Source organism: Apis mellifera, linkage group LG6 (genome assembly GCF_003254395.2).
Source record: "Apis mellifera strain DH4 linkage group LG6, Amel_HAv3.1, whole genome shotgun sequence".
In the NCBI taxonomy this organism is placed as follows: domain Eukaryota; kingdom Metazoa; phylum Arthropoda; class Insecta; order Hymenoptera; family Apidae; genus Apis; species Apis mellifera.
The window spans coordinates 11,491,378-11,507,643 of NC_037643.1; the positions used below are offsets into that span (position 1 = coordinate 11,491,378).

The window sequence follows — 16,266 nt, forward strand, 5'->3', positions numbered from 1 at the left end:
AGAAAAAAAGAGAACGATAATCGATGGAAAGTTTAGAAAAAGTTTATTGCTTGGGACAAGGGTCGAAATTTGGATAGGATAATCCTCGAATCGAATGTCGAGGGCTTCTCGAAAGAGAACTCTTCGCGTATCGATCCAACTCTTTGTCCAACTCTTTTTCGTTAGAAAATATTCGACGTTCCAAACGAAACGATCTTATGAAATTCAAATATTGTATCAATGTAATTGCATCGAGCGAAATGGCAAATGGAGCGGGTGAAAAATTCTTCTTCCACCACGGTGAAATACTTTTGTTTCAGAATCCTTAATGTTTGCCCGTCTACGTTCAAACTTATATCCCTGAATTTTTCTTTCCTAATTTTTTTTCTTATTTTGTATACACGATACACGATCATGAAATCATTCTTCCAATGTATTCTTTCATCGTGTACCTATTTTATCAAATTCTTATTCTTCCAGTTTCTTCTGAATGTTTTTTTTATTTATAATTAAATCACTGGATCGAAGATATTAAAACATTATCTTTCCCTCTCATTCACTTATTATTCACACATATCTCAAAGATTTATATATATAACAATTTGTATTGACAAACGAGAATAAAATTCCATTAAAAAAAAAAAGAAATAGTTTCTTCGCACGGGACTTGTCGTCCCAATTATCGAGTCATTTTTCGCCCGACGGCGAAAGCAGGTGAAGGGGAGGAGGGGAACCGAACTAAACACGATATCGATTGAACGTGGCGGGGGGTAGACGCGAAGCCAGACACGTCTGCTCACCCTCGCCCCCGGGTATCGTTTAAACTGGAGCGAAGAAGCCCTTTGCGGCGTGTCTTAACCGGAATTTGGCCGCGACGAGGAAAGGCGAACAACCTCTCTCTTCTCCTTTTTCACTTATATCTAACCTTCTCCGCGACTCGGAGGATTTGTCCACGTTTTTGAGAAGACGAGATAAAGATTGACAAAAGACGTTCCCCCTTTGCGCGTGATTCGAGAAGGGGTTGGGATCGAGGAGGATGGATCGACCCGTGGATTGCTTTACGAGCAGAGAATGAAAGAGTTATTTTTGTACGTCCGGTGTTTGGGGAGGTTAGAGGACGACGATGGTGGATTATGCGGGTGAATCATGGATGGAAATATGTATTTATTTTTACGTATCTATTTTCTTTTTAGAAATGGCAGATAGGATTGATTTGGCGTGTACGGTTCGTGAAATTAAAATTGAGATTTTTTTTACTACTTTCTTCGTGTGTTCAGATTTCAATCGATTGAATTATACAAGTTATATCGAAGCATGGTAATCGAATCAGGTTCTTTAAAAGAAAACCTGTGCAGTTTCTTAGTGAATTGAGTTGTTTCTCATTTCAAGATAGAATCTCGGGGCCGTGAAAATTTGAAAAAATCTTAGAAAAATTGGAAAATTTTTCTCGTTAAAGGATTGTGTTTTCCTATATGTTGATATTTCTCGAATTTGTTGTGTTTCGTGGAAAATATTTTTACCGGATAAATTATATTACGTCTTCTTCGATTATTCTACTCGGACTTCAGAGGAAACTTTTCAGTTTCGATATCTTTAATAATATCCGGGTAATTAGGATCATTTAGAAAATTACATCAATCCTGATATGCGTTAATGCAGTATCCATTCTGATGTAACAAGATCAGGTATCAAAGTTCTCGTGTTCATGCATCTAATTAGAAACCTGAATTCCCTTTTTAAAGAGTTTTAAAACTCTTTTAATAAGTGAATTAGATAAAATACTTTAAAAGTTTATAAATTCAATTCGGATAATTAATTAATGCAATATCTAATCGTAAAATTCTTGAGTTTCTTATATTATAGTATATGACTATTATTGCTTCAAATCAAAATTCTTGCATACGTGTAGATTCTGATATAATTCTGATTTAACAAGATCAGATAATAAAGTTCATGTATCTAATCAAAAGATAGAAACATGAATCCCCTTTTAATGTTGAAAATCCTTTTGATGATAAATTAGTTTTTGATGATAAAAAAAAATTGAAATTGACGATAAAAATTATTTCAAATTTACTTCGAAAGTAAAATCATAAAATTCTTGAGTTGTATTTAATCTCTCATAAAAGAAAAAAATAGAATATGCCTAAAAATTATTGAGTTGTATTTAATTTTTCATAAAAAAAAAGATAGAATATTAAAAATTATTGCTTAAAAATTATTGCTTCAAATCAAAAAATTCTTGCAATTCTTGCATATACATTCTGATTTATAAGATCAGACAATAAATTGTAAAATTCTTGAATTGTATTTAATCTTTCATAGAAGAAACAGATAGAATATGTCTAAAAATTATTGCTTCAAATCAAAAAATTCTTGCATACGTATAAATTCTGATATAATTCTGATTTAACAAGATCAGACAATAAAGTTCATGTATCTAATCAAAAGGTAGAAACATGAATCCCCTTTTTAATATTAAAAACCCTTTTGATGATAAATTAGGTAAATATTACTTCAAAAGTAAAATCGTAAAATTCTTGAATTTAATTATTTAATTTTTCATAGAAGAAACAGATAGAATATGCCTAAAAATTATTGCTTCAAATCAAAATTCTTGTATATGTAGATTCTGATATAATTCTGATTTAACAAGATCAGACAATAAAGTTCATGTATCTAATCAAAAAATAGAAACCTGAATCCCTTTTTTAATACTGAAAATCCTTTTGATGGTAAATTAAAATTACTTCAAAAGTAAAATTGTAAAATTCTTGAGTTGTATTTAATCTTTCATAAAAAAAAAGATAGAATATTAAAAATTATTGCTTAAAAATTATTGCTTCAAATCAAAAAATTCTTGCATACGTATAAATTCTGATATAATTTTAATTTAACAAGATCAGACAATAAAGTTCATGTATCTAATCAAAAGGTAGAAATTTGAATAAACTTTTTTAATATTGAAAATTAAAATTAAAATTCAAAAGTAAAATTCTTGAGTTGTATTTAATCTTCCATAAAAAAAAAGATAGAATATTAAAAAATTCTTGCATACGTGTACAGATGATGAGATCTCTAACAATAATTCTGGCTAGTTGTAATCATATCTAGGATAAGTCACGCGAAAAGCGACGTTTCATTTCGAATTACGATGGATCAAAAACCATCGGGCCAAACAATGATCTCTATTAATCGGATACTCTCCGTATCGATGCCTCCCTCCCCTCCCCCCATTCATCGTTAAAACGCGATATCTGTCTGCGTTAAACCGTGGCCACGTTTTAAATCCTATTGATCGTGCGCAAACGACGTAAAATTGATCTGCTTTGTGATATAATTATCCATCGTTATACATATTTAATCCTTGTCCGTTTAATTTTATTTCCAATTCGTCACAACTAAATTACGCATTCGTTCAAAAATAAGAGATTTCCCGGAACGGAAACTCTATCTATATTATCAATATAGATCAATCGTTGCAACGAAATCCAAAATGGCCGTGCGCTATTTGAAGAATAACGAAATTCGAAAACGTTGAAACGCAAAAAGGGGAAGGACAACGTGTCGCAAAAACTCGCGATCCTTGTTTGTGCCGCCCACGTGTCGACAAAATGAGCCAACCCAATAATTTTCTCTCCATAATTTCCCGTTTAAAGCACAGGGCCGACAATTCAAAAAATACTCGAGTAAAAATATTTGAAAGAAGAAAAATTTATTCGGACTCCCATCGCCCCATTAGGTGTTGACCGCGACGTTGCAATTAAGTCTCAAGGGAAGACCGGTCACTCAATAGGTAGATTAAACGTCCCCTTGCTCGATTCGAACGCCCGCCACCCGGCTAATTACCCGGTAGCCGTATTCAAGGCGAAGCTCGTTCGATCGCTTTATGATCCGATAGCTTGTGCTGTATCCAACGTTCGAGAGGAGAAGAGTTTGGGAAAGGAACGTGAAATCCTTCGAGCAGTTTCTTCTTTCGACGGACGATTAACGGAAAGGAGGAAGGTCGGTTTCCCGTATAATTAACAGCCTTAAGGAAGATGCACAACCGGTTAATCGATCGGATCGATCGAGCGTCGATTTCACCAAAAGCAATTTAAAGTTAGAACATAATTCTATGTCGTATCGTTTGACCGTTTATGTTTCTAGTTTAATAGATCTTCATTCGGCAAAAAAAAAGAAAGATCAGAAACGCGCATATATATATATATATACGTATGGAAAATCAATTGCAATTGCTCGTCGTTTCGTTCTTCGCTACCTTTCTTTTTTATGGAGTCGCGGAATGGAACGTGTTCTCTGAACGTTATCTGATACCTTTTTTTTTTAAAGATCGAGAAATGTTACGTTCGTCTAAATTTCTGGTCGTTAAGATAAAAGTTATACAGTAGTACAGACAGGAATACGTGCGATCGAAGTTAATGATCAGTGTGCTGGCATTCACTCCTGTCCTTATTCCATATTTATAAAAAGATACGCTGTAACGAAGTGTAACGAAGAGTTTGTCTTGTTCGGATTTCTAGATTTTTTTTTTAAACTTGGAGTACTTGGAAACGGTGTACATTGCGAATATATCTCACTCGTGTGTTCGAAAAGTTGAAAAATCTTACGACACCTTCTATTTCCATTTCGATTCACTTTTGCACGAATTTTAATTGCATGCAATTTTTTTTTAAATCGAATAAATATAATTGTTCTGTTTGAGTTATTCGATTTTTCCCAATCATTTCGGAATATTTATAATTTGCAAATTTAACAAGCACACGAAAGGAGCATCTATTATTCCTTGGATTGATTTAATCGTCGGATAACCGTTTATCAAGGGCGACGTCCCTTTCCACTTTATCCTTCCTCGTGCGGAACACACCCTATTCTGGGGAAGCTGAGACACGATTAGGCTACTTATAGCTCGTTTGTCAACACGATCGCTCCGCTCCAATCCTTGTTCTAATCGTTTTACTGCGAATGAAGAAATTTATTTAATGACGCTTTCAAGCTATGCTTTGGGAAAGGTTGGAGAAAGTTTTTAATACAATAGAAAGATTTCATTGTGAATATTTTTTAATACGTTTATCAAGAAATTTTTTTTTTTTTTTTTGTAAGTCTCGCGTTGATTTTTCTTGAAATGGAATATCGAATTTCCTATTAACTCTCGTATCGTGCTATACCTCGCGGTATACTCAATTTTATTTTCAGATTAATGTAATCTTCTTGTATTGAACTTTGCCGATATCAAATTTCTTGATCTCGTTTACTGTGAAAAATATAACACGGGAAAATATAAAAATTTTAATTAAAAGTTTCGACTTACTTTATGGAAAAATTACACGATATATAAACTTTTATTACAATATAATAAAGAAATAAGAAAATAAAATTCTTTAATCCCGATAAGAAAGCGAAACTTTGATAAAATTATCTTCTCTAACAACTTTAAATACATAATTTTATCTACGAATAATAATTCTTTTCATATACATATATATATATAAAATGATGGAAGAAATATCTGACGAATACAATTCGGAATAATTACAGAGTAATTATAACATTTCACGAGTTCAAATTCAGAAACTGTACTGTATATTTCTGTTCGAGAGAATGCGCGAATACTATATTGCAAAGCGTGAAAACGCTCATCTCGACCATGCAATATTCCAACTGTCATCGCGTTCGAAGGTTTCGCGCGCGAGATAAAGCGACGCACAATGCGTTCGACGAGGCGCGAAGACGATTGTTCCAGCTCGCGGCAGGATTGGAAGGAGGTCATAACTTCTGTTTAATTATCAAGCCAGACGAGAGGCGGGAGCGCTAGAGTTACTAGAAATATTGAAAATTCGGCCAAGCGGATCGACGCGTCGATGAAAGGCTTCGACAAAGCTTCGACGGGAACAAGTTGAAAAAGTTGTCGTGTTGAAATACGTACGTATCGAGTCCGTAAACATTCTCCTCTTAATTGGATAACTTTTTAAAAAGTCGATCGAAGAAGGTGATTAACTCAAAAATCAGAATTATATAGAATAATATACTTGATATATTACTGTTCACGATCAAACTTTTCCATTCTAAGGAAAAAGCCATTGAATTCCTTTCTTATTTCATCTCGAATTAATCGAGATATAAAGTTTCCATAATGCATAAGACTACGTTACGATACTTAAATATTACATTGAATCTAAAGAGAGATGATTTGAGATAGATTTAGAAATTACCCTTTTCTTTACACGATGATATCTCGCCAATCGAAAGTCGTATAGGGATAAATGAAAAAGGATTTCGAAGAGCAAGATTCCTCGTTTCCAACGACTCGTTAACCGGAAGTTGCTATCCTCGAAGTTATTCAAATTTTTCCTAATTTTGATAACCTTACTCACTTTAAGTCACGATGGACAGATATTATTTATTTATAAATAATTGTATGAAATGTTCGTGTATATATAACAATTTTTCGCGAGTTTTATAAATTTCTTTAAAGGGGGAAGATCCTCTTCCATGTGAAAGTTGGTTTGATGAAACATTCGATTGTGGAAGTCGATCGTTCCACGAACGAAGGACAAGAAAGAGAGAGAGAGAGGGATATATGGTACTTATGTGGAAACGAGTATTGTTATTATGGTGAATAATCGTGTCGAAGCGAGGTTTACAAGGCCGTAAAGACTTGAGGGATTGTGTACAATTACCGGGACGATGAACATGAAGATCGATCGCGGTGACTGGAGTAATGGGTTGCGGTATATGTCGATTAACGATATCATTCTCGGTTTGGTTTACCGATGTTGACTCGATATTATCTCTCTGAGTGATTTACTCGATCAAGGCTCGATTCCTAAATGCCCTGTTTACGATATATATACACACAAACTAATTTAAATATTCAAATGAATTTTCTTTTCTGCAATTTACCATTATATTTTCCTTTCTTTCTCGTTTTGTAAATCAATCTCATCTTATTTCAAAATTTTTTAATCCCCTTCTTCGACTCGTCCTTCTAAATTATTTTTATATAATTATTTCAACCAAGGTGATCCACTTACTATATATATATATATAAAATTGCAATCGTTCACTGAACAATATTATCTTAAATTCTTATAGATCTCGATCACATTCTTCCTTATTTTTTATCCTTCTTTAATCATCAACGCAGCTACAGATTACCAGCTCGAGGCTACACCTCGTGTAGAGAGTTAATAAATCAATCATCCTTTCAACCCGTCGGGATCGTCGACGAGTTCATCCTCCCCGAAAATTCCAAGATCCTTCCACCCCCTTGTTCATGAATGAAACATCATTTCATTGAAATGATAGCCGGCAAGTTGGATCCGATAACGGGTGCCAGAATGCAACTTCCTATCGGCGGCTGCTTAACACCTGCCAGTCGCGCCAACTCGTCGATAGCGATCGTTAATCGAGTAACGTGTCTGGAAAGTGTCGCGTCGAATACAGAACTCCTCCTCGACGATTGGCGGCGTGGCGTGGGAAACAGAACGTGGAACTGGATCTTTGGCAGCGATATTACCTTGCCATCCCGCCTTCAGAGGAGAGATTGTTTGTCGGGAAGAGTTGCCGCGACACGGTTGATGCATCGCATTCATTTCCTACATTTCTATATATATATTTCTTCCGTTGCTATTGAAAATATTGTATAAAAATTCCTGTTAAAAAATTACCTTTTCGCTCCTTTTCTCTCAATCAACAATTCCATGAATTATACGTATAAAACTTTTATATTTTATAAAAGGAAGAAAATTTGTTGAACGATATTAAAGTCTATATCGCTGTTTTGATATTTTAATCCTCTCACTGTCCATACCACATCTTTATTTTCCTTCCCTCAATTTCTTAACGAATACAACTTTCAAATTCGGACATTCCATGCTTTATGAGATTTTAGAAAAAATCAAACGTAAATAAATATCGTATATACTTCAGAGTCGCCATTCGAAAGGGTTAAATTTGGATTCGCATAATTATCTCGAAAAACACCGTGAGAACAAGTCGGGCACAAGTGCCACTCCTCCGCCATCGTCGTCTTGCCGGAAAGCAGACACGATTTCCGTGCGCATCCTCGAGACGAGCGATAATCGGGGGGGAGGAGGAGGAAACACAGGAGGGAGAGATTTTTAATGAAAAGCAGCCACGGCTTTCGAGAGAAAATTTTTTTATAAAGAGCATTTACGCGAGAGGCAGGGCGAAGTTGTTGGTGATACACCGGCGCAGACAGATGGCGAAATAATGGGTTTTCCGGCCGGGTGGCCGGCCGAGACCCCGCCTCGAGGCCCGCCAAGATAAAAGCCGCTTCGGCGCCGCTTTGATAAAAACCGCCACCCGCGTGTGATTATTAAATACCGGGAAACGCGACCGCTTCTTCGGAAGCGAATGGAAAAATAAGCGTCGGGACGAGGAAGGAAACAGAGTAGTTTCGTGTTGATCGCTCTTCTTTGAATTGAAATTCTATTTAAATAGATTATTTTTCGTCGATGAAAACGTCGTCAGAGAAGAATATAAAATTTTTTTTGTATCGTATCAGAGGAAAAATTTGACATTTCATTTCCCTTTTTATATATATCAATACATGTTTGTTTTTGATTTCGTTGAATTTTTTTGACAGCATCGAACATTTGTATCAATCAATAAATATCTTTCGTGTATCGTTAAAAATTATTCGTTACATACGAAAAATCAAATATTCAATAAGTATTCGTGATAAAAAGATTATATATATAAAAGAAAGAAGGGAAAAGGTTGTATTAAGAAACAGGATCTCCGAAGGGACTGCGCGTCGAAGCGAATCGCATCCATCTCTTCGAACACATGGTGCCACTCACGAAAAGTATCAACGAAAGCGTTGTCGCGTTAATCTGACGTGAGCGTGATCGTTCGCATACAACTAGGTGTACAGGCGTTCACCTGTTAATCGGATTTATCTCGAGTCATGTACGCGTGGCTCTCGCGAAACGGAGCGAATAGTGTTCCCCTCTTTTTTTTATTTTTTTTTTTTCACACGAAGGAACAGGGGCACGAGGCTGTGGAGAAATTGATTCCTTCCCCTCCTCGTCGTTCTGTTAACGAATTCGATCCGTATAATAAAATACGGATCCTTCCTAACGTCGTTCTTCGATCTTCGTATCCGATTGGATGCATTTCGGACCGTTTGTCTTTAAATTAATTAATTAATTTAAATTAATTGTCTTTAAACTGTCCTTTCGTTTTTTCGTCTATATTCATATAGGAAGAAGATGGAAAGAAGCGTGGTCGATTTTAAGAGGAGATCGATTATCGAAGTGTGTAACGTGTTATATATTTTCTGATCGGTTGATTGGACAAGATGTAACGGAGCTCGATCACGACCTTCTTTCCGCTCGTAGATCAATGTCGCGATTCACGCTCGATTTAACTAACACGATCGTTAACCACAATATCTATCCCATCTCCCCCATTTTTTATTTCCCTTTTCTCCATCATTCTCACGAAAATCCAGTAGTTGCCATTCTCCTCGAAGACGAGACTTTCACGTTCCAATTTTAACTTCACACATGGATCAAAGGTCGTCATCACGAACGATCCAACGAATCGTCCAATCTACGAACTGTCGATATTTTCGTTCCTACGGAATGGAAAATAAAAAGCTTGGCATAACGAATCCACGAATTATTTCTTAGATCTGAGAAATCGATCTAGATCAAATCGAGATATTCTCACTCGTGATAAGTCAAATCTACGTTTATCCTAGGCAAACAACGTAGATCGAATCTGCGAATTACATCGTAGATACATTGAATTGATCGAAATCCGGGTGAAGGAAAAATCAAACGGACTTTTAATCCACAAATCTAGGTATAAATAATCCGCGAACCTTGGAATATTTTTACAGAGGAGGGAGCGAAAGGTTATCCACTTATCCTCGTTTCTACGATTTCGAGTTGCCTCTCCCCGCCTCCTCCCAGGGTTGGCTCTGATGTATCGGGACCGGTTGCACGCGTCTCCGGTTTTCTTCTTCGCCAGAAACGTGACGCGAAAATTTATTTCTCCGGTTGACGCCCCGCGGGACCACCCGTCTCCCCGTTTTTCGACGCCCTGGTAAAAGCATTGTCCGTCTCATCGGAACCGTCTTATCGCTCCCTCTCCCCTCCCACGGTTTACGAATTGGTACGCGCCAACGTCGTTTGATAAATAAAGGCGGTGGATCAACTCTTCTCTTGCGAAGAAATCGAGTCTCTTCGAGATCGTTTACGAAGAAGAAGTTTGTCGTTTTTCAAGCGTGGGATGCAGGAATTTTTTGCACGCGAGAGAATTTTATTTAACAAGAGATGGAATTGAAAATACGAGACTTGTCTTATAAAATGATTCCTTGTGCAATAAAGTCCTTTTATCAATAACGAAATCTAAAGGCTACGAATCACTTCGCGAGTGGAAATTTCACGATTTTCAATTTGCTGGCGGAGGAAACGTGTACGAGTAACGAGCATGAAACCGTGTATATTTTGCCCGAGTGCTAACTCAACCACGCCCTCTATCTGCACCACCTTTAACACGTCCCCTCCCCCTCCCTCCTTTCCCGCGCGCGAACATTTCGTATCGACGGCACGTACGGTGCCTGTTTGACGAATCGAAATGAACGGCGCGAAATGTTCGTTCCCGGTACCAACTCCATTCCCATGAGCAGGTGTGGAAAACGAGCGAGCAAGGTTGTCTCGAAAGGTTGGTTCAAGGTTGGTTGTCCGTTCCAGGGAACGAAACAACATTGGCAGTGGCGCCAACCTGGCGGCGCACCGCTGCTCCACCGCTGCTCTCCTCCTCCTCCGTGCACCGTGGAAATCGCGAGAACAAACTAAAAATATCGCATCATCCGTTTGATTTTTATCTGAAACGACTCGTATCTGTGTTGGTCTTGGTCTGTTTGTTGCGGGCCGGTTCCCTCCATGCGGGAACATCTCTGCGGGAGTTTAGCACGCTCGTTTCCCGAGTGTATGAAGCGGGGTATATATCCACGTAGAACGTGCGTAGGTATTTTTTTTTTTTTTTCCTTTTCTCGAATCGAAGGGAAGCGTTTAAAAAGCGAGGTTTAAATTTTAGCGAATTCAAATTTCTCAAATTTATATCCCTCGAGAGAATGGTTACGCTTTTGCGAAGCGTATTAGCAATGCGGATGACGTAAATGTATGCGTCATGGATGGTTGAGAATGGTACGTGTATATATTCAACTTTCCTTTTGCATATACGAGTATTGTCATCGGTATAAACGGCCATCTTGGTTTTCCATTTTACAATTGTTCCTCGTCGAGTATCGATATCCACCGATATTGTTATGCATCGATTCTTAACGAATTAATTAATTATTTTATATTTTATTTTATATAGAAGAAATACGAAAGAAAATTCGAAAATTCGGGACAAAAAAATTCATTTCAAAATTCAAGATATTGTTATGCATCGATTCTTAACGAATTAATTAATTATTTCATATTTTAATATAGAAAGAAATACGAAAGAAAATTCGAAAATTCGGGACAAAAAAATTCATTTCAAAATTCAAGATATTGTTATGCATCGATTCTTAACGAATTGATTAATTATTTTATATTTTATTTTATATAGAAGAAATACGAAAGAAAATTCGAAAATTCGGGACAAAAAAATTCATTTCAAAATTCAATCATTTTTACGTGAAATGAAAGTGCAATATATCGATTCAAATATATGAACAAAGAAATTAAAATTTTTCATCGTTCGCGTTTTCAAGCGAGTGTGTACACGGCTTAAACAGTGCCAGCGCGCGGCAAAACGTTGTTTATCGCAGTAACTGTATCGATAATCTCGTTGATTTTACACAGAGAGAAAGAGAGAGAGAGAGAGAGAGAGAGAGGAGCAAGAAACTTGAAAATGTCCGGCGATAATTAGCCGGTTTGTCTCGGATGTTTTTCCTCGACTAGGCTAAACGCACCGTTAGCAGCCACGATTTTTACGCTCCATCGTTGAAAATGTCGGTTAAAAGCCTGTTGGAAAGTTCAACGAGGAAACAGGACGAGGAGAGGGAAAAAGTTCGGTGGCGGCGTCTCTCGAAAGCATAAGTTGATAAGATTGCGCTCTTTGAAGCGTTCTAAGAAAATTATATCTTGTAGCTAGTTATTCTATTCCGCAATCCGTGAATTAACCGATCACTCTTTGCGGCTAACTGGTGAGAGGATGAGATAAAATGGCTCGCGTTGATTCAAACGGTGGAGGAATTTTTCGGTCCAAAGAAAAATTCACAAATTTTTTTTTTTGGAAACTAAATTTCGTTACTTCGAAGATCTGGCCAAAATTCGGCGAAATTAGCTCGAGAGAAGTTGAAAAGTTTCCAGAATATTCCTGGAAATTTAAAGTTTTTAAAATCAGAAGGATGAAAACTCGGATGAAAATTTAGAAGAACTTGTCGAATCTTACGTGGAAAAGTTTTTCGTTTAATCAAAAATTCCACGGATGAAGATAGATGAAGATGACACTGACACGGAAATCTACTTCGCTTGTTTATCCTCTACATATTCGAAATAGAACGAATCTCGCTGTTTTTTCCCTCGATCGATGCGTCGATACAGCATTTTCCATCCTCGTCGAAAGTGTCGATCGATGGAATTCACCGAATACCTCGACGAGAAGATCGAGGGGGGAGCGATCGATAGGCTGGAACCGCTCGAAGATAGGCAAAATCGCGTCGCGCTTTATCGGATCCAACGTTTTGCATCGTTTATTAATCCTGACTGCCGCAACTATCACAGTTGAAATATTCACCATTCACCTGGCTGGATTCTGGAACCACTTGTACAAACAATTTGTGCTATCACGCTTCATTGGAATCCATCGACTCAAACTTTAAAGCATCGTTCGTGGCGTACTTTAATTTTTTAATTACTTAATTTCAAATCAACGATAGAGAATCGTGGATTAAACGAAGAATAATAAGACTTTGAATTTTCTTTATACTTTAAAACAAAAAATCATATTCGTAAAAATTTCATATTCCTTGTTTTACGATTATTGAAAACGTGAAAATGTTTTCGATAAAATTAAATTATTACAATTTATTGATATAGAAATATAATTAATATACTTAGTTACTTTCGTGACATTATTTATAATTATAATCATTTAAAATAAGTGATTTATTTTTTAGATATTGCAGAACGATTGTTCTAATTAAAAAGTTTCGACGATGAGAAATTTTGAAATTGGAAAAAAGAAATAATATTTCGCAAATCTAAATTTAAAATAATTATATCACCACTCTTATCTTTTTCAAATAATAAAGAAAGACAATAATAATTGGAATACAAATAAGATCAGTTTGTTTTGATATCCCATAGCTGATAATCGCTCAAAATTCAACGTTATTTTCCGCGCGTTTAACAATTTTACCATACGAATTTTCCGGTCGATGTCAATTATCCTTCGACTATTGAATTCGTAAATCCGTGTCGCGCCGTAAATTTTCGAAAAATCATCGTCCAGCTACATCCAACCCTATAAATTCATCGAATGACACGATAGATCGATAATCGTGTCAACGATTTGCTCTCTGCACGAACATTAATCAAACTCGTATTAATCTTATCTAATTCTGAATTTTTACGACGAATTATGTTTAATGTTTTCCATTTATTCTCGCAAAATGATTCTGACAGTCTCGAATTAAATCATCTACGAGGTTAAAGAGTTGCAGATAATTGTTTCCAAATATTAAATTAATTGAAAATATAAAATATAAATATCTTCAATATTAACTAGAATTTTATTGCAAGGATATTCCTATTGAATTCTCTCAAAATTTTATTATTACCTTAAGTATTTTTCAAAAAATAAATCAAAACTCATTTAGAGGGGGAAAAAAGAATAGAAAAATGGAACTCTGATTCTGAAAAAAAATTTGTTTAATAAAAAACGTATCTCAAAAGACACGGAGAAAACTATATAAATTCCATACTAAATTACGTAAGAATAACATTTGTAAAATTTACATTTCGTGCATCGAACCTGTCAATCCTGGCATCTCAGACGTTATCCACCCCATCCCTTTCCCTTAACTCCACTCGTCACGCTCGATCGGGCCGTAATCCGTTGGCTGTCGTCGAGGATAACTCCGCCTTAACGTAACGACTTCGTTCCCCTTTCTCGATTCGAGCGAAAATCGGTTGGCGAGAGCCGACCGATCTCCCTCCTATAATAAACCTTATCGTCCTACTATGCCACTCACGTGTTGCAGGTCCGGCCACTTGGACGGGAAGGACGGGAAGGACGAGAAGCCACGTAGCCACGGTGGTTCCCTCGCCCGATCGGGGAAACGACGGATCTCACTCGCGGAAATCGGTGACGATGAGCTAGCGACACGACGATGAGGAGGATGAAGCAGCGAGCGCTGCTCGCCTGGCCATGGTTGTGGCTGTGGCTGCTCGCGGCCACACCGGGTTCCCCGTCTTCCGACGCTTCCCCGTCGACCACGCTCTCGTCATCGTCGTCGTCATCGTCGTCGTCGGCGGCGGTGGCGAGCACAGTGACGAGGTCAGTCTCGCCCACCATCATCCCCACCTCCACCTCCTCCTCGTACGAGGGGACGAACAACCACGACGACCAACGACCAACGTATCCCCAACAACCTGACAACGAGTTCCGTTTCACCCTTCCGCTCTACAACGTGTCGATACCCGAGAACTCGATCGGCAAGACGTACGTGGTCCCGTCCGTGGACGAGAGGATGGGTATAAAGCTCCCGTCACCGGACGCCAACCTCGACATCCGTTTCCGCATAATGAGCGGTGACCGCGACCGATTCTTCAAGGCCGAGGAGCGGACAGTCGGTGATTTTTGCTTCCTATTGATTCGGACTCGCACGGGGAACGTGGACGTGTTGAACAGGGAGAGGAAGGATCATTACGTGCTCGAGGTGCGCGCCACATTGAACAAGAACGACGGGAGAAATCTGGTTACGATACTCGAGGCGGACACCACCGTGGTTGTCACGATCTTGGACACGAACGACCTGAACCCCCTCTTCTACCCGACCAAGTACGAGGCCACCGTCGCGGAGGACACGCCTATGCATCGGAGCATACTCAGGGTAATCGCCGAGGACGCAGATCTCGGCAGGAACGGGGAGATTTATTACAGCTTCGCCGAGGAAACCGATCAGTTCGCCGTTCACCCGGTCAGCGGGATAATAACGCTCACCAGGCCGCTCAGGTAGGTCTCCCTTCGCGAGAGGATGTTGCAAAGTAATTTCCTTTTTCTTCTTTCTTTCTTTCTTTCTTTTTTCGTGATAAAAGGACGAATCGAGTTTTTGCGCGATCGTCAACAGTCGAATTCGATCCAGCAATTTCTCGAGTTCGCCTCGTCAGATTAGTCTTCTATCTTTAATGCCAAAATCGTCGAGACGAAATTTTCTTATGAATAAATGCCAAATTCTCAAAATATAATAGCCACAACATAGTTTAGAACGAAATTGGCTGGATAAACATTCGAGTTTTCTTATAAATAAACCATGAAATGTCAAATTCTCAAAATATAATAACACGGTTTAGAATTAAATTGGTTAGATAAGCATTCTTACAAATAAACCATGAAATGCCAAATTCTCAAAATATAACAACACGGTTTAAAATAAAGTTGGCTGGATAAACATTCGACTTTTCTTACAAATAAACCATAAAATGCCAAATTCTCAAAATATAACAATATGGTTTAGAATAAAGTGGATAAACATTGGCTGGATAAAGATTCGACTTTTCTTACAAATGAAATGCCAAATTCTCAAAATATAATAGCAACAACACTGTTTAGAATCAAGTTGCCTGAATAAACATTCGACTTTTCTTAGAAATAAACCATGAAATGCCAAATTCTCAAAATATAACAACACGGTTTAGAATCAAGTTGGCTAAATAAACATTCGACTTTTTTTACAAATAAACCATGAAATAACAAATTCTCAAAATATAATAGCAATAATAAGGTTTAGAATAAAGTTGACTGGATAAACATTCGACTTTTCTTACAAATAAACCATGAAATGCCAAATTCTCAAAAGATAATAGCAATATAATAGTTTAGAATCAAGTTGGCTGGATAAACATTTTTACAAATAAACCATAAAATTCCAAATTCTCAAAATATAATAGCAACAACATTTATTATAGATTAGATTATATATAGGTTTAGTACAAAGTTGGCTGAATAAATATTCAACTTTTCTTACAAATAAAATGTAAAATTTTCAAAATATAATAGCAACAACACTGTTTAGAATCAAGTTGGTTG

At 37.2% G+C, this 16,266-nt stretch overlaps 1 protein-coding gene and 1 non-coding gene across 12 annotated transcripts in view; one reads left to right on the top strand and one right to left on the bottom strand.

Annotated features, from left to right (window-relative positions):
• The window catches only part of LOC411157 (fat-like cadherin-related tumor suppressor homolog), a 511,957-nt gene that overhangs the window by 144,278 nt on the left and 351,413 nt on the right, over nt 1–16,266 (top strand). For all 11 annotated transcript variants that reach the window (XR_003304828.1, XM_026441203.1, XM_026441195.1 and 8 more), the window contains one exon: nt 14,219–15,192. Coding sequence is in view for 10 of the 11 variants with exons in the window: in XM_026441203.1 (XP_026296988.1) it covers nt 14,348–15,192 (845 nt within the window). In the remaining variant the exon portion in view is untranslated. The remainder of the gene's footprint in view (nt 1–14,218; nt 15,193–16,266) is intronic.
• Mir3736 (microRNA 3736) lies at nt 14,989–15,095 on the bottom strand. The gene has a single exon (NR_039525.1). It is a non-coding gene; the product is annotated as a microRNA 3736 (primary transcript).